A 26499-nucleotide genomic window follows, 5' to 3' on the forward strand; every position below is an offset into this window, starting at 1 on the left:
AGAAGAAGAAGAAGAAGAAGAAGAAGAAGAAGAAGAAGAAGAAGAAGAAGAGAGAAAGGGGCTGAAGGTGTACTTGAACAAATCATAGCTTAGAACTTCCTTATCTGGGGAAGGAAACAGGTATTGAAATCCAAGATGCACAGAGAGCTCCCTTCAGACGTAACTTGAATTGATCTTCTGTACGACATATCATAGTGAAACTTGCAAAATACAAGGATAAAGAAAGAATTCTGAAAGCAGCTAGGGATAAACAGGCCCTAACTTACAAAGGTAGACATATAAGGGTAGTAGCAGATGTATCTACAGAAACTTGGCAGGCCAGAAAGGAATGACAGGAAATCTTTAATGTGATGAACATAAAAAATATGCAGCCAAGATTCCTTTATCCAGCAAGTCTGTCATTTAGAATAGAAGGAGAGATAAAGGTTTTCACAAACAAACAAAAACTGAAGGAACTCATCACCACTAAACCAGCCCTACAAGAGATCCCAAGGGGGATTCTGTGAGTGAAACGTTGCAAGGACCACAAAGTACCAGAGACATCACTACAAGCATGAAAACTACACACATCACAATGACTCTAAACCCATATCTTTCTATACTAACACTGAATGTAAATAGACTAAATGCTCTAACGAAAAGACACAGCACAGGGTATCAGAATGGATAAAAAATCAAGACCCATCTATTTGCTGCCTACAAGAGACCCATTTAGACCTGATGACACCTTCAGATTGAAAGTGAAGGGATGGAGAACTATCATGCTACTGGAAGTCAAAAGAAAGCTGGAGTAGCCATACTTATATCAGACAAACTAGACTTTAAATTAAGGGCTGTAACAAGAGATACAGAAGGGAATTACATAATTATTACAGGGTCTATTCATCAGGAAGAACTAACAATTACGAATCTCTATGCACTGAATACGGGAGCCCCCAAATATATAAAACAATTAATCACAAACATAAGCAACCTTGTTGATAACAATGTGGTAACTGAAGGGGACTTTAATACCTCATTTACAACAATGGATAGATCATCTAGACACAGGATCAGTAAAGAAACAGGGCCCTGAATGATACATTGAATCAGATGGACTTGACAGATATATTTAGAACTCTGCATCCCAAAGCAACAGAATATACTTTCTTCTCCAGTGCACATGGAACATTCTCCAAGATAGATCACATACTGGGTCACAAAACAGCCCTTAATAAGTATAAAAGAACTGAGATCATACCATGCACACTTTCAGACCACAATGCTATGAAACTTGAAATCAACCACAGGAAAAATCTGGAAAACCTCCAAAAGCATGGAGGTTAAAGAACACCCTACTAAAGAATCAATGGGTCAACCAGGCAATTAGGGAAGAAATTAAAAAATATATGGAAACAAATGAAAATGAAAATAAAGCAATCCAAATGCTTTGGGATGCAGTGAAGGCAGTCCTGAGAGGAAAATACACTGCAATCCAGGCCTATCTCCAGAAACAAGAAAAATCCCAAATACAAAATCTAATAGCACACCTAAGGGAAATAGAAGCAGAACAGCAAAGACACCCCAAACCCGGCAGAAGAAGAGAAATAATAAAGATCAGAGCAGAAATAAACAATATAGAATCTAAAAACACTGTAGAGCAGATCAATGAAACCAAGAGTTGGTTTTTTGAAAAAATAAACAAAATTGGTAAACCTCTAGCCACGCTTCTCAAAAAGAAAAGGGAAATGACCCAAATAGATAATATCATGAATGAAAATGGAATTATTACAACCAATCCCTCAGAAATACAAGCAATTATCAGGGAATACTATGAAAAATTATATGCCGACAAACTGGACAACCTGGAAGAAGTGGACAAATTCCTAAGCACCCACACACTTCCAAAATTCAAACAGAAAAAAACAGAAAACTTGAACGGACCCATAACCAGTGCAGAAATGGAATCAGTTATCAAAAATCTCCCAAAAAATAAGAGTCAAGGACCAGATGGCTTCCCTGGGGAATTCTACCAGCCATTTAAAGCAGAGAGAATACCTATCCTTCTCTAGCTGTTCCAAAAAACAGAAAGGGAAGAAAAACTTCCAGACTCATTCTATGAAGCCAGCATTACTTTGATTCCAAAACCAGACAGAGACCCAGCAAAAAAAGAGAACTACAGGCCAATATCTCTGATGAATATGGATGCAAAAATTCTCAACAAAATACTAGCAAATCGAATTGAACAGCATATAAAAAGAATTATTCACCATGATCAAGTGGGATTCATTCCTGGGCTGCAGGGCTGGTTCAACATTTGCAAATCAATCAATGTGATACATCACATTAATAAAATAAAAGAACCATATGATCCCGTCAATCGATGCAGAAAAAGCATTTGACAAAATTCAGCATCCTTTCTTAATAAAAACCCTTGAGAAAGTCAGGAGAGAAGGAACATACCTAAACATTATCAAAGGCATTTATGAAAAGCCCACAGATAATATCATCTTCAATGAGGAAAAACTGAGAGCTTTCCCCCTGAGATCAGGAACACAACAGGGATGTCCTCTGTCACTGCTGTTGTTTAACATAGTGTTGGAAGTTCTGTGGGGCACCTGGGTGGCTCAGTTGGTTGAGCATCTGACTTCGGCTCAGGTCATGATCCTGCAGTCTGTGAGTTCAAGCCCTGCGTCAGGCTCTGTGCTGACAGCTCAGAGCCTGGAGCCTGCTTCGGATTCTGTGTCTCCCTCTCTCTCTGCCCCTCCCCCACTCATGCTCTGTCTCTCTCTCTGTCAAAAATAAACAAACATCAAAAAAAATTAAAAACAAAAAACAGCGTTGGAAGTTCTAGCATCAGCAATCAGACAACAAAAGGAAATTAAAGCCATCAAAATTGGCAAAGATGAAGTCAAGCTTTCACTTTTTGCACATAACATGGTATTATACATGGAAAACCCAATAGACTCCACCAAAAGTCTCCTAGAACTGATACATGAAGTTAGCAAAGTCACAGGATACAAAATTAACGTACAGAAATCAGTTGCATTCTTATACACTAATAGTGAAGCAAGAGAAAGACAAATAAAGAAACTGATCCCATTCACAATTGCACCAAGAAGCATAAAATACCTAGGAATAAACCTAACCAAAGATGTAAAAGATCTGTATGCTGAAAACTATAGAAAGCTGATGAAGGAAATTGAAGAAGATACAAAGGAATGGAAAAACATTCCATGCTCATGGATTGGAAGAATAAATATTGCTAAAATGTCAATACTACCCAAAGCAATCTACACATTCAATGCAATCCCAATCAAAATCGCACCAGCATTCTTCTCGAAGGTAGAAAAAGCAATCCTAAAATTTATATGGAACACAAAAGACCCCGAATAGCCAAAGTAATTTTGAAGAAGACCAAAGCGGGAGGCATCACAATCCCAGACTTTAGCCTCTACTACAAAGCTGTAATCATCAAGACAGCATGGTATTGGCACAAAAACAGACACATAGACCAATGGAATAGAATAGAGACTCCAGAATTGGACCCACAAAAGTATGGCCAACTAATCTTTGACAAAGCAGGAAAGAATATCCAATGGAAAATAGTCTCTTTAACAAATGGTGCTGGGAGAACTGGACAGCAACATGCAGAAGAATGAAACTAGACCACTGTCTCACACCACTCACAAAAAATAAACTCAAAATGGATGAAGGACCTGAATGTGAGGCAGGAAACCATCAAAACCCTAGAGGAGAAAGCATGAAAAGACCTCTCTGACCTCAGCTGCAGCAATTTCTTACTTGACACATCTCTAAAGGCAAGGTAATAAAAGCAAAAACAAACTATTGGGACCTCATGAAGATAAAAAGCTTCTGCACTGAAAAGAAACAATCAACGAAACTAAAAGGCAACTGACGGAATGGGAAAAGATATTTGCAAATGACATATCTGACAAAGGGCTAGTATCCAAAATCTATAAAGAACTCACCAAACTCCACACCCAAAAAACAAATAATCCAGTGAAGAAATGGGCAGAAGACATGAATAGACACTTTTCTAAAGAAGATATCCAGATGGCCAACAGACACATGAGAAGATGCTCAATATCATTCCTCATCAGGGAAATACAAATCAAAACCACACTGAGATATCACCTCATGCCAGTCAGAGTGGCTAAAATAAACAAATCAGGAGACTATAGATGCTGGCGAGGATGTGGAGAAACGGGAACCCTCTTGCACTGTTGGTAGGAATGCAAACTGGTGCAGCCACTCTGGAAAACAGTGTGGAGGTTCCTCGAAAAATTAAAAATAGATTTACCCTATGACCCAGAAATAGCACTGCTAGGAATTTACCCAAAGGATACAGGAGTGCTGATGCTTAGGGCACTTGTACCCCAATGTTTACAGCAGCACTTTCAACAATAGCCAAATTATGGAAAGAGCCTAAATGTCCATCAACTGATGAATGGATAAAGAAGTTGTGGTTTATATACACAATGGAATACTGCTTGGCAATGAGAAAGAATGAAATATGGCCCTTTGTAGCAACGTGGATGGAACTGGAGAGTGTGATGCTAAGTGAAATAAGCCATACAGAGAAAGACAGATACCATATGGTTTCACTCTTATGTGGATCCTGAGAAACTTAACAGAAGACCATGGGGGAGGGGAGAGGAAAAAAAAAGTTACAGAGAGGGAAGGAGGCAAACCATAAGAGACTCTTAAAAACTGAGAATAAACTGAGGGTTGATGGAGGATGGGAGGGAGGGGAGGTTGGGTGATGGGCATTGAGGAGGGCACCTGTTGGGATGAGCACTGGGTGTTGTATGGAAACCAATCTGACAATAAACTTCATATTTAAAAAAATGAAAAAGAAACAAACAAATATGGTATATTTGAAAGTTGCTGAGAGTAGATCTTAAGCATTTTCACCAGAAAGAAATTAAAGAGTTAACTATGGAAGGTGATGGATATGCTGATTATATTCATCTTGGTAATCATTTCACAATGTATTCTACATATCAAATCATTACATTATAAACTTTAAGTATATACAATCATTTTTAATCTAAGGAAGAAGAGATTCACATAAGTGAATATTTCACTGTTTTGGCCAGTAGGATGTTCAGACTCAAATTTACAATACAGTTCCAATAAAAAGTATTGGACTTTGTGGCTATATTTTGGGAAGATGGTTTTTCAATCTCAGCTGAGTTCTTAATACAGCTCAGGAATTATTTTATAAGTCTCTAGTTACTTCCCCACTTACTCTTCACAAATCTACTCAAGCACCCTCTTTCTGGATGCACCCAGTCCTCTTAGTCTTGGGATTGTCTCATATTTATAAAGAAAACAGAATCTATCCTATTTGATCTCTTTCAACGTCTTTCTCCTTTTGAAACAAATCCCTACACTTGTGCTATGCATAATACATTTATTCTTGTTCTTCCTTGCTTTTTAGAGAAATGTGCAACATTCAAGTTTTATAGTGATTGGTTCTCACCCAGTACTAAATATTTTTTAATTTCCAAAGTGATTTTTTCCTTTTCTCTGTGCTTTTAAGGTACCAAAGTTTATCTTACTGCCTTTAAATTGTTAATTTAAAACCGATTGCACTGTAGATAGAGAATGTAGCCTTCGGGGTGAATGTCCAGGTGTAGTATTTTCAAACCTTGTTTCATACATTCTCCCTAAATGATTTCATCTGTTAACAGCTGCTTCATCTAATACCACCATGTGGATGACAACAAATAATTATCTCTAGTCCTATTCTCTTCTGAGTTTCAGGTCTATAGTTTTCTATACACTTATGAGACTAATTTCCTATATGTCCAACAGGCTCTGCAGTCCTAACAATCTCAAAACCAAAGCATTATCTCTACCCCTCTGAATATCTTCCTCCTTCTCCCTTTTTACTATTTTTAGACTGGTAATCCCAGGGGCACCTGGGTGGCCTAGTCAGTTAAGCGTCTGGCTTTGGCTTAGGTCATGATCTCACTGTTCGTGGGTTCAAGCCCTGTGTTGGGCTCTGTGCTGACAGCCCAGAGCCTGGAGCCTGCTTCGGATTCTCTGTCTCCCTCTCTCTCTGCCCCTCCTCCACTTGTGCTCTGTCCCTCTCTCAAAAATAAATAAACATTAAAAAAAAATTTTTTTAGAATGGTGATCCCACTTTCTACCCAACTTTTCAAGCAACAAACAGTAAAATTGTCTCTTACTGCTCTCTTACACAAACTAAATGAACAGAACTGAGTGGTTCAAGTGCTGTGAATTGTATATCCCAATTATTTCTGGAAGCCATCCTCTCTTCTCTATTTTAACAGGCTCTCATTATTTATAGCCTGGTCTTGCCTTACTTATCCTCCTAAATAGCCTCCAATTAGTCTTCTCACCTCTCCTTTCTTTCTTTTTTACCTTTGTGCTCCTGCTACCATGCACCTGTTGAAAACACAAGTCTGATGATTTCATTCCCCTTGCTTAAAAATCTTTGATCATTGCCTATAGTATAAAGTCTAAATTTAGCACTACATATAAAACCCCTTATCTGAGAAAAGTCATGTACTATACAGGTAGAAACTTTTGAGTCTTGATACAATATTAAACATACTATTGTAAATTCTTAGATCTGCAATTCTATCAAAAGCCTAATGTTGAGAGGGATTTGGATAAAAGTGTTGCCTCATATAACTGCCTATACATTATATTCTTATGTTTAAAAAAGTATGATCTTTAGATTAAGCCCCTTTCCCAAAAACACCTTGACCAATTATGAGAATACAGGTTACATCTTTGGCTCAATGAAAACATTTAACACAGCTGAGCAGGAGGAATGGGTACAGTCTGACAAGGTTAGAGCTCAGGACTTTGTATTAGTAGTGCAAAAATCAAGACAATGAGACAATGTTTTGAATGATGATTGCAAATCATTAAATCTCTAAGGCAACAGAAAAAGAAAAGAAACATCTTTGGAAGACCAAGTAATAAGTAAAACCATGGCCCATGCATCCATCCTTTAACCTAGCTTTAGGAAAAAGAAGAAAATGATCCCAAACCATACTGATTATAAGGCAGTGACACAGTCCTTCTTAGCATGCAAACTATCTGTAACTGTTACAATAGAACAACCCATATTCAAAGGCACCTGGTGGCTCGGTAAGCTAAGTGTCCAGCTTCAGCTCCATTATGAGCTCATGGTTCGTGAATTCAAGCCTCACATCGAACTCTGTGTTGATGGCTCAGAGTCTGGAGCCTGCTTCAGATTCTGTGTGTGCATCTCTCTCTCTCTCTGCCTCTCCCTGCTACCACTCTGTGTGTGTCTCTCTCAAAATGAACATTAAAAAAAATTTTTTTAAAAAGAACAACCCATGTTCATAATAAATCATCTTTAAGGCTAGTAAAAGATAAATTAGGTCTGTATCCTCAGTATGAGAAGACAAGTAAATAGAATTCATTCCAGGCAGGTTTTCATGAAAAATTATTAAAAGCAAACAGGCTCATAAAATATATAAAGTTATATTAATGTGTTAAATACTATTTTAATTATTCGTTAATAATTACTTCAATTACTCAAAACAATTTCTTTCTTTCCAGAATGGTGACGTCAATATATTACTGTATTTTACCTCCTACTATATCCCTATTAATAAAACTAGGTACAATGTAGATTTTTAGATTTTTGAACTACCAATATGCAATGTATTTTTAAATTAGACAATAAGTAGTAATAGGCATTGACTGAAGAAATCAACCAACCCTGAAAGACAGCTGCAGGGTAAGAAGTAGATTTTATGGTTTACAAAGAGAGGGAGAAAGCATCAGTAGAATGCTATTTCTAGAAATTCTGCCTGCTACTCTGACACTGAGGGGATTTTATTGCTCTGATTTATTTATTCTGAAGCCAAATTCATTTTTTCAGCTTTATTGCTGCATCTATGACTCTGAATTAGGTGTGTATGTGTATGTATAGGTGTATATATATATTTTTGGCTTATATTTCTGAATATATGTATTTTTGGCTTATATTTCTGAATTAGAGTGAACTTCAGAAGTTATCTCCATGTGGTATATATCTTTGACTCATAAAATGATTTTTAAATTTTTTTTAATGTTTATTCATTTTTTGAGAGACAGAGATGAGTGGGGGAAGGGCAGAGAGAGAGAGGGAGACACAGAATCCGAAGCAAGTTCCAGGCTCTGAACTGACAGCACAGAGCCTGACATGGGGCTTGAACTCACAGAACATGAGATCGTGACCTGAGCTGAAGTCGGACACTTAAACGACTGAGCCACCCAGGCACCCCAACTCATAAAATGATTTTTAAAAAACTGAAATGTTTCATCTAAGAACCTTGTGTTCTATGTGAACTTGCAGGAAAAAAAAAAAAGACACTCCAGATCAAGCATTCAGCCAAAGTCAAAATTTCAAAGAATAAACAAGTAAATTTGATATATGTACTACAGACTTAATTGTATTTATTCTAGAATATGAGATCCAAATGATAATGCATATAACAAAAATTGGAAGCATTTTGTATTAAAAATTCAGTGGAGCTTATCCTGAAATTTGATTTTAAACCCTAAGTATGTGTTATTATAGTTATTGTTCAGAATAAATAAATCAGCTGTGATCTAATAAGGACTATAATGTGGTTAATACTTTTCTAGTTCCTTGGGATCACTGTTGCATACTTTCTGACATAGGAGAAAAAAAATTAATATAAACTATTTACAAAGATATAAACTTTAAGGAGAATCTTTCTTAAGCCTATTATATAAAAACATGCTTTACAAGCAAGTTTAATTTTTTTCAACCTTTATTTCAAATTTGTTATCTTCCAACCAACATTTTACCTCTGGTCCTGGAGGGCCACATGGTCCTTGGGGTCCTGGGTCACCCATTTGGCCCTAAAATGGGGGTGAGAGTCAGCGTATAAGCATTAACCTAATAAATACAAGTTAAAATGGAGACAGACATATGGTAAGCAAACAAATCAATGTATTATGCCACACAAAATTATAATGGCTTTTTAGCAAACAGCACTCAATATATTATGTCAAACAAGGTTGTAACTACCATTCAGAAAGACTTAATTTGTAACCATCATCTCTGTGGAAAACTTACTTTTAAAACGTGTATGGATGTAATATATATTTACTCCTAAGTGCTGGAGATACAAACAAATTACTGAGTTAAGCACTCAAGTCAAGAAGAAAAGTGTGTGTGTGCGTGTGTGTGTGTGTGTGTGTGTGTGTGTGTGTGTGTTATCCAGAGATAATAAAGTTTGACTCACCAAGGTAGAGGACTCTAGATGAGGAGTTACTTTTATAAATAACCAGAGTCCTGGGACTATCCCTGAAAATTCCTCTTTCCGTTGATACTACAAGGGGCCCGATTTAGCAATCAAGAATTATGTGGATTTAAGTCCTTGTTGCTTAATCTCTATTAGCCTCAGTTTCCTCACTAATAAAATAGGAAAATAATGCTAACAGTATTAACATTGTTACAGAGTCATTGTGAGGATTAGAGACAATACATGCAAGGTTCCTAGCACAGTGCCTGGCACACAGAAAGTACTCACTAAATGTTAACCAATTCTATAACCATTAATTATTCCCTTCATATCCTCTATCCTTTCCTGGATGATACCTATAATTCCTAGATTGTTTGATCATTATATTAAAATGCTGAGGATTTCTTTTCAATATCTCTGAAGCCATTTTCTGACTTCATTTTCTGACTTCATTTTCTGACTTTCATTTGGATTAACGAAGTGAAATCAGGGCCAGAGAGAAGATTCAGAGGAGAGACAAGTGGTCATAAAGCCTGAAAGGGCTGGCAATATTCTCAAGAGATTGAAGTATAGAACAGGGGGGGACCAGTAGTCTAATACCCTTGTTTTCATAAGAGAAACTGTTGAGTTCATTATTTCTGTCACATTAAATTTCTACTCAAGTTTCAGATTTGGCTTAATAGGCCTCAGATTACATAGAAATACAAGATATAGTATGCATTTATTCACATCTCAAGAAGTAAAGCACTGTTTTCCATAAGCACTAAATTCATTCTCATACATTGCTTAGATATCTGAGTTTCAGGACATAAAACAGTACACAATGAAACTACTGCAATCAAATTTAGAGAAAATTAATAGTATTACATAAAACTTCATTTAAGTTCTCCTAAGTAAACAAAATCATCATCCGTCATAATCAATATCTAGAGGAGGCTTACATTATTAAAATGGCAAGTACCTCTCTTAAAGAGATAAAGATAGAGCTCTCACTGGAGACCTCTGGTGGCAAAAAGCAAACCAGAAGCTAAATTTACAAGCTGTGAAGGAAAAATACCTACTAGGTCTTTGTTTTCAGAAACACTAATCGACAACCAGATACTTAAAAACACACATTTTGGAATAATTTCGTTCATTCTTCAGAATGAATCTTCACTTTGAAAAACTTCAGCTGGAAGTTTCCTCAAATGTCAAGTCTCTTTTATAAAAACTGAGCTTTCAAGTAAGTTTTAGACAAGGGAGTAATGATTACATACACCTCTATAATTGACAGCAACTTCTAGTTAAATGTGTGGAAAGAACATAATAATTGTCTTTGTTTTTTTTTTAATTTAACATTTATTTATTTTTGACAGAGAGAGACAGAGCATGAATGGGGGAGAAACAGAGAGAGAGGGAGACACAGAATCCAAAGCGGCTCCAAGCTGTGAGCTGTCAGCACAGAGCCTGAAGTGAGCCTCAAACCCACGAACTCTGAGATCAAGACCTGAGCTGAAGTCAGACACTAAACCGACTGAGCCACCTAGGTACCCCAATAATGTCTTTGTTCTAAGGAAAGAATATTTCTTAATTTCTGATTGGTAGTTTTCTCTAGTTTTTAAATGCTTGTAGAGCAAAAGCTTCCTTATTGCAAAATGTAAAAAGCCTTCCAAATCAGGACATTCCTTCTTTTAGCTTGTAAATACTCTTTCACGTTACAACTTAGATTCATTTGGGGAAAAAAAAAGTCACTGATGTCATCATCTTAGATAATAGACTACCCAAAGTAGGAGATATAAAATAAGAAAGACATCCTTATGACTATGGCATTCTTTTCATGCTAGTAAACAAATGATTTAGATAGGCACTAACTTGTATAGTTTCTTTTTAATAGATTGAGCGCAAGCAATTTTTCATCCAACATCTGTCTCCTTCCATAACTGGGAAAAGTTTCCAGGTCAAACCTCTACAAGTTTTGTCCACTCATAAGATATAAACAAGTAATAAATAAAGTTAGAAACTAAAGATTCTCACAAATATTAATTCTTAAGTTTTTATCCTATCTTCGGTCTGATATACCACTTTTTTCAAAGAGTTGATAAAACAAAAAAATGGTCAAGTATCTCCTACCAAAGTCCCTGCCGACATTAAAAAATGTGGTTGTTTTTTTTTTTTACCAGAATAATTAGAAAGGTACAAAATGAACAAGCAAAAAGCCTCATTCTTATCATCTTATGCTCCCTGAATCACTGCCCTAAAACACACATTAGAGTTGGTTCTGGTGATTTAGTCCAGGAAAAAAAAATTAAGGGTTTTAAGACCATGTGTTAAAGATGAGACAGGTTCTCTGCCTTTTCTGTAGCTGAGACTAAAGAAATACTGGCAAACACTATCCCTGAGAGAGGCAACTAAAGAGTCACAGATTTGCAAGGAACCTTAAATATGATATAGTCTCTCAGTTTAAACAAGAAATTGGATATCACAGTGGTTAAATGCCCTGGGTGATAGCAAGTCAGGGCTGGGACTAAAATCTAAGTCTCTGTTTCTCAGACCAGTATATCCCTCCCTGCCCAGCAATAAACATGTTATCAATACAAACTGTGTCAAAAAGTAAGGGGAGGGGGAGACATTAAAAAGGTTTACTCTGTGTAAGTATGTGAAGCATAACAGAATATTGGTATCATTTATTGCTTAGTATTGTCCTTAGAAAATGTCTTGTACCAGCTCCTTTTATTATTATCAGAAGTCAGAAAACCCTCACACAATGAACAATGAAAATACAAGAAGTTAGGGTCTTACTTTGCCAACCATTGCAGATACGGTAAGTACCTGTTACGTGGTTTAGAATCATCCTTGAGTAAAGGCTTTTTGCCAGCTTCATGACCTACTCTCATGTCCCTTATTTATGCACTTTGTAACTTCTAATATTCAACTGCTGAGCACAAGTCTGGGTACATGACTGACCAGGTATACCCTGAGTCTGAGGCAAAAAACTAAGAAGAACAAAGCTTACCATTACACAAACAAACAGATGCTGAAAACGGTTCTGTGGAATAAATAATTCCTGAGAGATGTACATGAAATGCTTGCACTGTTAGAAGCCAGACAAAATGGGGTATATAAAGTACTGTAACTTAAAGCTGCTTGCATCTGACAAAAAAACAAACAAGCCTGACATAGGAGGGTAGAGTTAGAGGGAACACGAAGATTTGCTCAGGAAAACAATAATCTTTTTTAAAATGTACATTTTAATGTTTTTTAATAAATTATAATTTTCCGTCTAACTTTCCCTATCTACAATCACCTTCACCTTCATAGAGTTGTAAACAATATTAAAATCCTAAAACAATCTTAAAATGTTAAATTCTCAGACAGTATGGCACAGTGGCTAAGTGCATGAGCTCTGACATAGGTGATTACCTGGGTTTTCCCAGGTGGCCACCAACTAACTACGAAAACTTGGGCAAGCTGTTCAACTTTATGTCTCAGTTCCCCTAATCTGTAAAATAAGAATAATAACAGTACCAACTTTATATGATTTATGTAAAGATTAAATTAGAGGCATAGACTTTCGAATAGTGACTGGAACTTCGTAAACACTCAGTAAATCTTAAATATAATAACTTTTATGACTTTTAATATATAGAGACATACTTTTAACTCATGTTTTAACCATTATTTAAATGATTTTAATTACTCAGTAATTTTAGTTGTATACTTTGTTGGGTTTTGTGTTAACTACAGTACAAGGTATCCTTTCTTTTCAACTAATTGATGCCCAAAGATTAAAAAAAAAGACAAAGAACTAAAATATTTTTGCTCACAGAGTGTGACATGCTATCTTTTCTTCACAATACTTTTTTTTTTAATGAAATACATTGGAATGAAAGATATTTGGAAAAATTAAAATAGTATTTAAGGTGTTTTATATTTTCTGTTTTAAAAATTCCATGTTTACTTGAAATACTATCCATGATAGATCAACCAAGATCTTTAGGGCTCTCAGAAATTTGGCTTGGCCTAGGATGGGGGGCGGGGGCAGGAGGATGAGGTCCAATACTCTGTGGAATGTGAGCTGAAAACTTCAAGGATTAGCTGTACCCTAAAAACTGAAGAGAAAACAATGCCAGCCTGGTAGGCTTATATCTTACTTCTTATATTCCACTAATATCAACAATTGTCAAGACTCCTGCCATGCTGTGCACTTTGTGAATCATAAAGAACAAAGCAAAAGTTCAAACCTACTGAAGGTCCTGGCTTTCCTCTCATCCCTGGTGGTCCTGGAACACCAACAGCACCCTAAAAGAAGAGAATATTAGAGGAAAGATAGAAACTCTTACACCAAAAAAGGCAGATGTGCCTCTATTTACGAATTACTTAAAAAATTCATGGAATTAATCCAAGAAAACTGAGAAACAAGACATGTAAAACCATATTGATACCATATCCTAATAAACTACATGGTTAAAATAATGATTATTCCTTTCTTTTCAAATAACTTATAGTTTTTCATGGACTTTTCTTTGTATTTCTATAAACTTAATGGTAAAAAAAAGTTACCTTGTCTCCAGGATACCCTGGTTCTCCTGGCTCTCCTGCAATGCCTTGCTCACCCTAGAGGGGACAATTTTATACAAAGACATTTAAGCAACACAAACATGGCAATATTATATGAAAGTACAAATGTTTATGGAAGAACAGCTTCTTTATTTTTCCTACTTCTGAGAAAAATTGTATAACTGACAGTACAGATTGGATCCCATATGTAAAAACAAAATATTTTATAAGTTGTGTTGACTGAAAAGAAAAAAAATAAATGTGATAAGAAATTAACTCTATGATAATGTAAATATTTAAATCACCTTATCACCTTTGATTCCAGGTAGGCCCTTATTCCCGGAAAGACCCTGAAAAAAAGAGGAGATGTTTTGTGACATTGTAGAGAAATTAAAGGGAGATATCCATTATGTAGATACAGACATACCACAGGGCCAGGAATTCCAGAAGGTCCAAATGGTCCAATAGGGCCAACACTGCCCTGAAATGCAATAAGACAGAAAGGCATCATTAAGCATACACTAGGATTAGAAAGAGAATAATGTAAACTTGATTAATTAACCCAGAACAGTTCGTCTCACTAAGTTCCTACATGTGCCTCGTTCTTCCACAATTTCTTTTTCTCTCCACGTGTATAAATCATACCAATCTTTGAAACCTCAGTGAGGTCATCCTACTCCCGGAAGCCTATTCATACTGGTCAAGTCCACAAGGATCCTCCCTTTCCTTTAGCCCCTAAAATGCTTAACTGTCCATAACATTCATCTTGAAATATTTCTCAAACTAGTTAAAATCTTGAAGATAAGGGAAATATTTTAGTGCCATGTTCTCGGGATGTATTTGATAAATACTTCATTTGATCATCTTATATTTTTATTTCACCCATTTATTCAGGAAATACTTTTTGGGCAGTTACTATGTTCCAGGCATTCTAATGATTTTATTTCATGATCTGAAATTTGCAGAATGATAAAATGCCATAATCTCAGGGATAAGCTGAGTACTGAACGAGACTACTCTTCTGGGCTTCTCTCATTCATTCATCATTTAACATTTGTTGGGCATAACATGTACACAGACACTGTAGAAGTGTTGAGGAAACAGATGAAAGAGACATGGTCAGCAATGCCAAGGTTCTCAGTTTAGTGCTCCAATGCAAGATCTCTCAAAAACATAACTACCACTATCATCTCCTGTAGGTAAGAGCCTTAGGAAAACTCCTCAAATGCTTCATCTTAGAAGACAAAGGACAGTAGCCACAATAAGGGTATTTGAAAGTAAAATTTGAAAAAAATGGCTTGGGGATCACTTACAAGTTTTGTGTCAATGACACCTTCATTTTCCTTCTTTCTCTTACTACCTCCCTGTGCCTGGCTTCAAAGAACAAGTTGCTTTAAACCTCCCTTTTATGGTTCCCAAATGCTAAGAAACTCTTTTTTTTTTTTTTTTCAACGTTTATTTATTTTTGGGACAGAGAGAGACAGAGCATGAACGGGGGAGGCGCAGAGAGAGAGGGAGACACAGAATCAGAAACAGGCTCCAGGCTCTGAGCCATCAGCCCAGAGCCCGACGCGGGGCTCGAACCCACGTACCGCGAGATCGTGACCTGGCTGAAGTCGGACGCTTAACCGACTGCGCCACCCAGGCGCCCCTAGAAACTCTTAAAGGTATATGTATCACAGTGCTAAAAAATGTTGCTCCTTTTAGTTATAATTCAAATTTCTCAGGAAAGCATCCCAGACCCTCACTACCAGGTTTCCACCACCTCTCCTAGTTTTCTCTATTTCCATTTGTCCTTACTCCTCCTTTACGTCTCCCTCCTCCAAATCCTACATTCTAACCACAATGGACTGTTTTCCATTGTCTGAACGTGCTCTCTGCTCTCTCTTTTCACATGCTCCAAGCCTTTGAAGATACAGTGACCAATACTGAAATGGCCTTCTACTGCACTTCACTAGTGAACCAGCAATATACTGCACTATATACTTCCCACCCCCCCGCCCCGTCTCTCTAGTCTGAGCATTCTATGGAAGCAGAAGCACGTTTTATTGATTTTTTTATTTTCCAGTTCCAACATATAACTGACACACAACAGATGTGAAATAAAGTGTGGGATGAATACTGAAGGACCTGTCAGAATAGCCAGAATAAAAAAGAAATAACAAGTGCTGGAGGGGATGTAGAGAAAAAGGAACGCTTGTGCACAGTGGCAGAAACGCAAATGGGTACAGCCACCGTGGAAAAGAGTATGGAGGTTCCTCAAAAAATTGAAAGTAGAATTACCCTATGATCCAGAATTCTACTACTGGTATTTATCCAAAGAAAAGGAAAACACTAATATATGCACCCTATGATTATTGCAGCATTACTTACAAGAGCCAAAATATGGAAGCAACCCAAGTGTCCATCCATAGATGGACATAGATGTCCACATATTATATATATTAAATGTGTAATATATATATTATATATTATACATATAAAAATACATATTATACGTATAATATATATAATATATATATATATATATATATATATATATATATATATGTAATGGAATATTACTCAGCCACTAGAAAGACTGAGATCTTGCTACTTGTAACACCCATGGATGGACCTTTTACCCTAGGGTAAAATCCTAAGTAAAATAAAGAAAGTCAAATGCCATATGATTTCACTCATACATGGGATTTAAAAAACAAAACAAATGAACACAGAAAAAAAAGAGACAAACAAAAAACAGACTCATAAATACAGATAATAAACTGGTGGTTGCTAGAGGGGAGGTGGGTGGGGGGGATGGCTGAAATAGATAAAAGGGATTAAGAGTACATTTATGATGAGCACTGAATAATGTATAGAATTGTTGAATCACTATATTGTACACTTGAAACTAATATAACACTCTATGTCAATTATACTTGAGTAAAAAAAAAAACTAAAACAGTGATTCTAGAGCTCTATCTCCCAACATCAAAGAGCATTTCTAATAGTCTACATTTATAGAATACAAATTTCAGAATGGAAAATATGACATCTTTACTTCTAAGTGACTCCGAAAGTCTGTGAAATAGAACTAAGATAAATTATTTCCAACATGTTTAATCCTGAAATATATGAGACTGTGAGAAGTAAGGAGTAATACTTTCCAACTTAATAAACAGATATGCAATATTAATACATCCCTGACAAATTCTGTCAGTAGGAACAATTGTTCTTATAATTACAGTGGCTAGTTTATGCAAAGTTCATAGCTTTAAAAATTATGAGAGTTTCAAAAAATACAATAAACATTTCTGTTTGGAAATTATGCAGCAATAATCTATGCAGGTATGGAAAAATATAAGCAAATAAACAAATACTTCTTTTTCATCCTGCTGTTTTTTTCTTTTTTTTTTTTTAATTTTTTTTTTCAACGTTTATTTATTTTTGGGACAGAGAGAGACAGAGCATGAACGGGGGAGGGGCAGAGAGAGAGGGAGACACAGAATCAGAAACAGGCTCCAGGCTCTGAGCCATCAGCCCAGAGCCCGACGCAGGGCTCGAACCCACGGACCGCGAGATCATGACCTGGCTGAAGTCGGACGCTTAACCGACTGCGCCACCCAGGCGCCCCTGATCCTGCTGTTTTTTTCTATAGGCAATAATATTATTAACTTTGTTTCAGTAAATATATCACTGTGTGGAGTCTAGTATCTTCAGATGCATGTACTTTGTATGCATAATCTACTATTTTACTTTTTAGTGACTCTAAAAGAGAAATCACAAAATAGTAAGTGTTGAAAAATATCAAGGTACATACATGTTATAAAAGATTTAGCAAAATAGAGCATTAAAAAGTAAAATGGTATGGATGTAGAAACCTCCAAGAGACATCTAACATTTTGTGGTATGTTACAAGCTGTGTGGAAAATCCTAGTCCTGAAAAACGATGGCTTTCTGAAAGCGACCCATGACAGGCTAAGAGCAGTTTTCAGTTCCACAAGGAAAATCTGAAGGCCTTCAGCACTCTCTCCCTACCATACTCCTTTTCCATGAGAAGACGGAGCAGACAGGAGAAATACTTCCACGTATGGCAGCTTAGCTGTCTGGGATATAGCACCACAGGGAGAAGAGCCTCCCACAGAGCCAGAAATAATAAAGAACTTTCGAGTCAAAGTGAGTCAAAGAAAGAGAGCTTAAGGATAGGCTCTTCAAATAAAACCAGCAGCCTCTAGCCAATTAGAGCTCATATGAGTGAGCACAGTGTAGGGAAGACTGTGTAACCACACCCACCCACCCACACAGGTTAAGAAAGCAAATGACAATGACAACCAGTTGCATGGAAAAAAAATCACTTAGAGAAAGCTATATTATCTCTTGTCGGAAACTATACTTCCTGTATGAAAACAAGCAGATGTAGGCTTGCAGATAAACTGGGTGAGCAAACTGTTTATTCTGAAATATAAAGGTTCTGTATCATATTTCCCAATTATCTCCAAAACCTCAGCTCCTTCCATTCCGCTCCTATCCCCCCATACTTCTTAGGCTGCAATCCCCCAACTCCTCTTTGCATTTCCCAAACATTGCATTTTTTCCACTTCTTTTGTGCATTTAAGGATTCTTCTGCCTAAAGAGCCCTTTTCCTGTTTCTACTCCATTCCACTCATGCACAAATTTCAAGATACGGTTAAAACACATCTCTTTTGCGAAGACTCCTCTCCCAAGATAACATAAATTGCTCCTTTCTCACTGGTTTTTAGTCCATGATGGCAGTGATCACATTATATGACATTGCTTATTTTTCCTTCTATTCCACTATATTATAATGTTGCTAAAAATGGAAATCTTGTTTGTAGTTTTAGGCCTAGGAAAAGTCTAGTTCAGCATTTGATACATAGTAGATGCTCACATTATGTGGATTAAAAAATTTAATAAATATAAAATGGAGGTAGAAATACCTGCTTTATCTACTTTATATCTCATTGAAGAACAAATGAGATATGTGTGTGAAAAGTATAAAGTACTATCCATATCAATGTAGAGATGAGGATTACAAAGATGACTGTTAGTATCATCAGCCAGTTTCTCTTCTCTAGGATCTCTTCCCATCTACCAGAGGGTAAATTGAGAAAGAGAAAGGACAAAACAAAAACAAAAACAGAAACACACAGTTATTTTTACTAAGCCCTATTATGTGTTAGAACTGTGCTAAGTCCTGGAACTGAAAAATGAGTAAGAGTTCAGTGTTAGATGCAAAAGGAGAGGAAAGTGTTTCCGGTAGACAAACAAGTGCAAAGGCCATATCATAGGAAGGCTGCATGGCATCTGAGAATAAACAATTTTGCTAGTGTACAAAGTATGTTCTCAGGGTGCAGATGAGAACCAAGATAGTCTGGACATGCTAAGAAGTTTGGTCTTAAACTTCAGCAAAATAGCACAAGCATGTGAGCTAACCAACTGATAGGTTAAATGAAGAATGCAGAAAGAGTATCTTTGGAATCCAACTCCCTTCCCCAACTTCCTTTCTCTCCCCATTGGGAAGGCCACTGACTACCACCTAGGGGTTTGATCCTATTCTAAGTTCTGAGGAATAAAAATTAGTCCTTTGGATTTCACCTTCACATAGAGCTTCTCATGAAGCCTAAAGAAAACTCTTAAGATAAATGGCATTCATTTTAAGGTGATATAAGTCTTAAGGAGGCAGTGTAGCACATGGGTAGGATTTTGGACTCTGGATTTGGATCACCTGGCTTCAAATCTAGGCCTAACACTCAGAACCTGAGTAGTCTTGGCTTGTTCTGAGAATTAAATGACCTAACATTAAGACTAGCACATGGCAAATACTAAATAAAAGTGAGATATTATTGCTGATTTTATTATTATTATTATACTAATAGTATCATGTAAAAGAAAAGTTTATTTTTATTTTTTTTTAATTTTTTTTTCAATGTTTATTTATTTTTGGGACAGAGAGAGACAGAGCATGAACAGGGGAGGGGCAGAGAGAGAGGGAGACACAGAATCGGAAACAGGCTCCAGGCTCTGAGCCATCAGCCCAGAGGCCGACGCGGGGCTCGAACTCACGGACCGCGAGATCGTGACCTGGCTGAAGTCGGACGCTTAACCGACTGTGCCACCCAGGCGCCCCAGAAAAGCTTAAATGTTATAGACTTAACTCAGGTTCTCTGACTCTTAATTCTCTACTGTTGCCAGCCCCAAATGGCTAGTTAAAACTTATTATGCTGATTTTTTCTATAGTTCCAATAACTGAATTCCTGATTTATTCCTTTGGTCAAGTTGTCACCTTCTGCCTTTGGGTAGTTAGGTTGGGCAGGGGCAGGGTGTGTGTGGGAATTTAAATGTAGACTCAGAAGACCTGTGTTCAAGTTCAAGCTAAAAATAATTGTGGCTGTAATTTATGGCATAAAACTCTGGAGTCTTAATTACCTACTTCACATGTTAAAGCAAACTCTAAGTTGATTTTTAGGGAAAATCTTACCTCTGCTCATGGTTATTTCCTATTTTTATATGGATATATTTCCTATTTTTATATGGATACATAGTTTACTTTTAAGATTCTATTTTCATTAGGCTACTTACAGTTCATAAAAGTGTGTCAAACATGCCTTTAGGTCAGCTGGCTGTTAAGCTACATGGTTCTAAATTTATATAAAATATCTGCAATTTATATCGCTGTCATGAACCATAAGCTTGACTGACAGAAATATATTTATGAAGACACAGCAGAAATAGCAGTCTAATAGCAGTTTGTTTGCTTCAGTGAATAAACTTTATCAGGTAACTATCTGAAGTACATTGCTTTGGCCTTCATAGAATTGCTTTTACTAAACTGTACTTTGCCTGCATCAGAAACTCCAGTGAGAATTAAATTGATTACATGGACAAGTAATATAGTCACTTATATTATTAGTATAATAAATAAATTGGGCATTAATATGTTAGCAGCATTAATAAAGTACAACTACTACCTTTTGTTCAGGATGTTTCCTAACCATTTATTCAATTTTATTCCAGAAATAAAGTCTATAGTTACCATGTGCTGTGATGTGGTGTGGTATGGTATTTAGACCTATCTGTATCTATCCAGACCAGATGGTATGAAAGACTATTTCAAAGGAGAGAAGTGGCTGTTCTATGTCATGCGTTTGAAGAAACGGAGTCTTAAGTTACCTATTAATGTACATGTGTACACATAAATCTGTAGAAATTTGTTATTGTAGGTTATCAAATTTGTTATTTGTTATTGTAGGTATTTGTTATTGTAGGTTATGTGTACACATAAATCTGTAGAAATTTGTTATTGTAGGTCTAATTTGCACATCGGGTGAGAAAACACATTTGTACAAGTCTCATATCCAGCAATGACAACAAAGCATCTCATTTTTCTAAAGATTTTAAAATGCATCTAACAAATATAAACACAATATTTTATAAGAATGGTAATAGTTGATACTCACTCTAAGCCCAGGAAATCCTGGAGGGCCAATGCTACCTACAAGTCCCTATGTAAAAGAAATGTGCAAAGTTGGTTAAATATGATTCCAGACTATGAAGAGTGTTTTTTAAAGACAAAAACTTTTAGGAAAAAAAAAATCAAATTTTACCCTCTTCTACAGCTAACCTCTGATTCTTCCCTACTCTTCTGTATCCTCCTAAGAAGTGCAAATCTCTGGTGGACGTTTATGTTCTTCAAAAATGCCCTTGGCTCCATGCTTTTGGATGCCAGGACTATGACCTAGCCTAGGATATAGATTGTTTGATGTCTTTTATGTCGCTAATAAAGGAAGTAAAACCCATAAATAGTCAGCATTATAGACATAACCAGCCTATATATTGTATAAAAGGATAGGTGGTCAGCATATAGAGTTAGAAGAACATTTTCAGATAGTTTAAAACACTCTCCACTCTTGAAGTACAATATTTAGATTCTCTATACTTCAGTTTTCTCATTTACAAAATGGAATAATAACATTTGCTCTCACTGTTTTAAATCACAATGAAAACTGTCATAATGCATAAAAGGTTTTGAAAAATTTCTCACAAATATAAGAAATTACCAATACCATTAATTATGCATATAACAAATGAGAGTTTAAATCAATATTAATTTTTCCAGTTGATTTGTGATGGTCTTTTGGACTTGTCATTACAGTCCTTATGGTAATTCCTAACCCACTTCATGTCAGTGTTACATCATTTACACACTAATGATGATACAAAGTACAAGAACAGCACCTGCCTTTGCAAGTTGTTTTGAAATTAAGGCACAGTATAAAATATAAAGAATTATGAACGAATAAACAAAAAATCCAGTTTATTCTTCTATGTTAAAGATATTAAAGCCTGAAAATGCTCTTCAAGAAGCATTATATTTAAATAAAGAGTAGATTTCAAAAAGACACGTTTCATATATGGTAGAAGTCCAACCCTAACAAACTTCATGTATACTGAATGGACTGACAAAAAAAATTAAATAAGATGGCTTCACAGTAGTTATGCAAGTACATAAATGGTATGAGAAAATGAGAAATGGTAAGAGAAAAGTAAATAATGCTTACTTTATTTTCTATTTTATTTATTTATTTATTTATTTATTTATTTATTTATTTAGAGACAGAGACAGTGTGAGTGGGAGAGGGGCAGAGAGAGAGAGAGAGAGAGAGAGAGAGAGAGAGAGAGAATCCCAAGCAGGCTCTGTGCTGTTAGAGCAGAGCCTGACATGGGGCTTGAACTCACAAAACCATGAGATCATGACCTAAGCTGAAATAGAGAGTCGGATGCTTAAATAACTGAGCCACCTAGGTGCCCCAATAATGCTTACTTTATTACTCTTGAAATGAAAAGTTCCCCAGAATCAAGGGCAAGAAAAAGATGATAAACATTCTACTTAAAATATCATTCAGGTTTTTAGCAATTTCTTTGGAGATCAGTTCTACTCTTATCTGCCAAGCCTCACAACAACTAAAACTTTGACTAAATTAACTGAATAAGCTAATAAAGTCATAATTTAGAAAAGCAAATTAAAAAGAAATATTTTCTAACACTTTAAGTATAAATACCTAAATATAGGAACTATTCTCAATTTAGGCTAAACGGGCTAAGTGGTTGACTCTTATTCACCTTAAAATCTTATTAAAAGAGTCTGTTCATGGAATAGATTGGGAGGTATTTGCTAGATGCTCTTTGAGAGCAAAAAAGTTTAGATTTTTCTACCTAGCATCAAAAAAACGACAGTCCATCACCATTCTTTGACAATATAATTAATTATAGAATGGTAACTCCCTAACCTGAAAATAATAGCTGAAAAATCCTAAAGGAGAATATTTCTCTATAAATAGATACCTAAAAATCAGATAGATCAATGACAGGTTTGAGTCAAAAAGTAATCCCTGAGAGCACAATTTTTACATGAGGCTTGTTGGTACATTCATGTACATGAAAGACTTCTCCTCACCCCCAAAATATGTCTTATGTTCATATATTTCTAATATTTTACTTAAGCAGTTACATTTAACATGGCCACAATAATTAATTTTGATGATTATATCCCAAGACAGAATTTACTCAGAACATTTTTGTTTTATTTCCCACAATGAAAAATTACAAACTGTAATGTGCACAGAGGTATCAAAGCTTTCTGGCCAATGCTGCTTATGTGAATGTCATAGTGAGGATGGCAAATGTAGGTGCTGGGGCATCTGGGTGATGTCAGATTGCAAGGCTGGACCATCACAGTGTACTCACAGGACTGCCATCAGGGCCAGCAGGGCCTCTGTCTCCAAAGTCACCTGGAAAACCCTGGACCAGGGAAAAAAGAAGAAATGCCATTAAAGCCAACATAGATAAAGAATTCATTTTTGTTCTGTTTACTGCTAAGGAATTTACTAATAGGAAATATTTATTTCCTAACTTTTAAATTGTAGTGCAAAAAAACTTACATTTGTTTTGCATAATACTTCATTGATTTTGTTAAGTATACTATTTCTATGATTTGCAAAAATTATTTTAGATGTCACATAATATATACAGAAAACTAAATTTGAGAAAATATACATTTGTTCATTATTATATAAAGAATCACTGAATGAGAGGGAACATAAAGATTTCTTCCTGACCAATCCATTAGTTCTCTCCACTATTTCATGCTGGTCCTACACGCACATCATAAAGAATAAAATGACTAATGTTATTTAAGTATGTACATAGCACATTTACCATGTGCTAAGGGCTTTAAACAGTTTAGTATACACACACTACTTCATTTTATCTTCATAACAGATCAAATTAATGAACATTAATATCCTCATTTTGCATTTGAGAAAACTGGAGCACAAAGAGCTTAAGTCACTTGTACTCGCTAGTGATGAGCAGGACTGAGATTTGAGTGGAGAAAGTCTGAACGCAGAGTCATGGTTTTTCTTCTATTCTATACTGAATACTTTAGCTCATCATTTCAAGATATGATAAACAGGTAAAAAAATACCATCTCCGTACTGTATTATTGGGGAAAGCCATAATGCACATACATACTGCAACCATAAAATGCAGTGCCACTGAAAATTAAACTTCCTCAATGCCTGCTGAGGAAGGATTCTTCATAGTAAAACTATGAAGGATAGTAAAGTGACACACTTTCTTATTACATAGTCTTTTGTAAAATAACTCAATCGCTCACTTTTACTTTTATACTAAAATTTTTCTCTAAAGATTTTCCACTAGACTTATCAATTTTAAAGCTCTCTGTTTGAAGACTACTTTGCAAAATGATTTGTAGGATTTATTATAATCAACATTTTAATAACATTCATTTTTAAATTGTTATAAGCCTAACAAAAATTGAAGTACATTATTAAAGTCTTATAATCTCTCTATTAGGCAAGCCACTTATTAAATATCTATTTAATAGATTGCCAAAATCACTGGTTCACTAGTACACACATGAATGCACAAAATTTAAAAGACAGTTTAGCAATGGAAAAAGAAGTATGATATTTCTAAAACATAATTAACTCATACTAGAAGCAGTTTTTCTTATTCTGTAATCAGAGGATAATGCAAAAACCATCTGCATAGTCAAACATAGTGTAGCCATAACCTCTTCAAAGTCAGTTGAAGTTCAGGCAGGCATTTTGCTTTCCTTGTCCTTGGAAGTCAGATTCTGTTGTCAACAAGCTCACATATCGGCAATACATCATACTATTCGGTATGAGCTAATAAGGATATTTCAAAGTATTTATGATGTACAGGTAATGGAAAAAGTAGAGGAAAAATTCTGTAATAAATCTGAAACAGAAGAGATGATTGATTTTTTAGATAGATCATAAGTAGGTTTTTCAGAAAGCTCAGTGAAATAATAAAGACTGGGGCACATTTTGCATGATTCCATTAATGTGAAGTGTCCAGAACAGGCAAATCCACAGACATAGAAAACAGATTAGTTGTTGCCTAAGGCTGGTGGTGCAGGGAGAATTGGGCAGTGACTCCTAGCAAGTACAGGGTTTCTCTCTGGGTGAAGAAAATGTTCTAAAACTAGTCTGACAGCTACACTACTCTGTCAATATAACAACAAGCACTGAATTGTACATTTTAAAATGGTGAATATTATGGCATGTAAATTAGATCTCAACAATTTTTCACAAAAAATGAAGACACAATCAGTCTGAACAAGGAGCAGAGAGAAACCATCCTTGGGGACTCACTCAGGATTGCTCTCTGGGACTGATTGGCCCCATCCTCATCCAGTAGGAGGAGCTGCTCTCCAGTTCAGCTTTCCATAAAACTAGTGATTTTTATGCCCCAGGAGGGGAAAGGGGGGAGATCAATTCTTCACTTAGAACAAAACCTGCACATACATAATAAATAATAAATTACTTATTAATTTCAACTACCTATTCTCCTGGTAGTTCAACAAAATATGTAATAAATATTAGGTGTTCAACTTGACTTTGCCCCTGAAACAATTTAATTAAACTGAGTATTATCTACTTTTAAAATTTTTATGTACCATTTCTCCTCTCACTTCACTACCCATTAAATGTTTCACTTCAGTCTTAACTCTCTAGTCTAGACAGAGATCATTTGTTTTATTATTTTTAGTCCTTTGTACATGTTGACCATTGTGTTATCAATTTCCGAAATAATTCCTATTAAATCTAGACACACTTTCCTGTTTAATGAAATATAGCACAGCTAATACCACAAAAAAAAACCATAATTATATTTGGCTATGTACTGGACATTTTATTTTAAGAAACATCATGCCAATGTTTTATGTTGTTAAATATGTCATTGTTTCCTTTTTATCAGTTGTATTTTGCATGGAATTTATCAATTACATGCATGATTTTTTTTTAATCCAGGAGAGGTTCTATATTCCTTAAATTAGGAACCTAAAAGTTTGCAGCCACAAATCTTCATTGTCAAAAACCTATCTTAAAAGACTCATAGTGAAACATGGAACAATAGTGACAAAACACTTTGTCTTTGTACTTAGAATACAAAAGATAGTTTCTACAGTTTCTTTCTCCACTGGAAAGAATTTGTTATAAAATGCAATACTAGATTTTCTCTCATATTTACCTAGTGGAAAATTATAACCATTAATTTAAATTGAATTGTGCTTCCCTAGAAATATATTCACACTGCCAAAGGATTTAATAACCATTTTCCAGGATTATTGTCCATAGGG

General features: G+C 35.7%; 1 protein-coding gene across 5 annotated transcripts in view; it reads right to left on the reverse strand.

Moving 5' to 3' along the window:
- The window catches only part of COL24A1 (collagen type XXIV alpha 1 chain), a 405325-nt gene that overhangs the window by 274725 nt on the left and 104101 nt on the right, over positions 1 to 26499 (reverse strand). For all 5 annotated transcript variants that reach the window (XM_040470847.1, XM_040470844.1, XM_040470848.1 and 2 more), the window contains 7 exons: positions 23556 to 23609; positions 21269 to 21313; positions 14236 to 14289; positions 14114 to 14158; positions 13812 to 13865; positions 13497 to 13550; positions 8833 to 8886 (listed from right to left, as the gene is read on the reverse strand). In XM_040470847.1, the coding sequence (XP_040326781.1) occupies positions 8833 to 8886; positions 13497 to 13550; positions 13812 to 13865; positions 14114 to 14158; positions 14236 to 14289; positions 21269 to 21313; positions 23556 to 23609 (360 nt within the window). The remainder of the gene's footprint in view (positions 1 to 8832; positions 8887 to 13496; positions 13551 to 13811; positions 13866 to 14113; positions 14159 to 14235; positions 14290 to 21268; positions 21314 to 23555; positions 23610 to 26499) is intronic.

This window comes from Herpailurus yagouaroundi, unplaced genomic scaffold (assembly GCF_014898765.1).
Source record: "Herpailurus yagouaroundi ecotype Mexico unplaced genomic scaffold, PumYag 77, whole genome shotgun sequence".
NCBI classification, from domain to species: domain Eukaryota; kingdom Metazoa; phylum Chordata; class Mammalia; order Carnivora; family Felidae; genus Herpailurus; species Herpailurus yagouaroundi.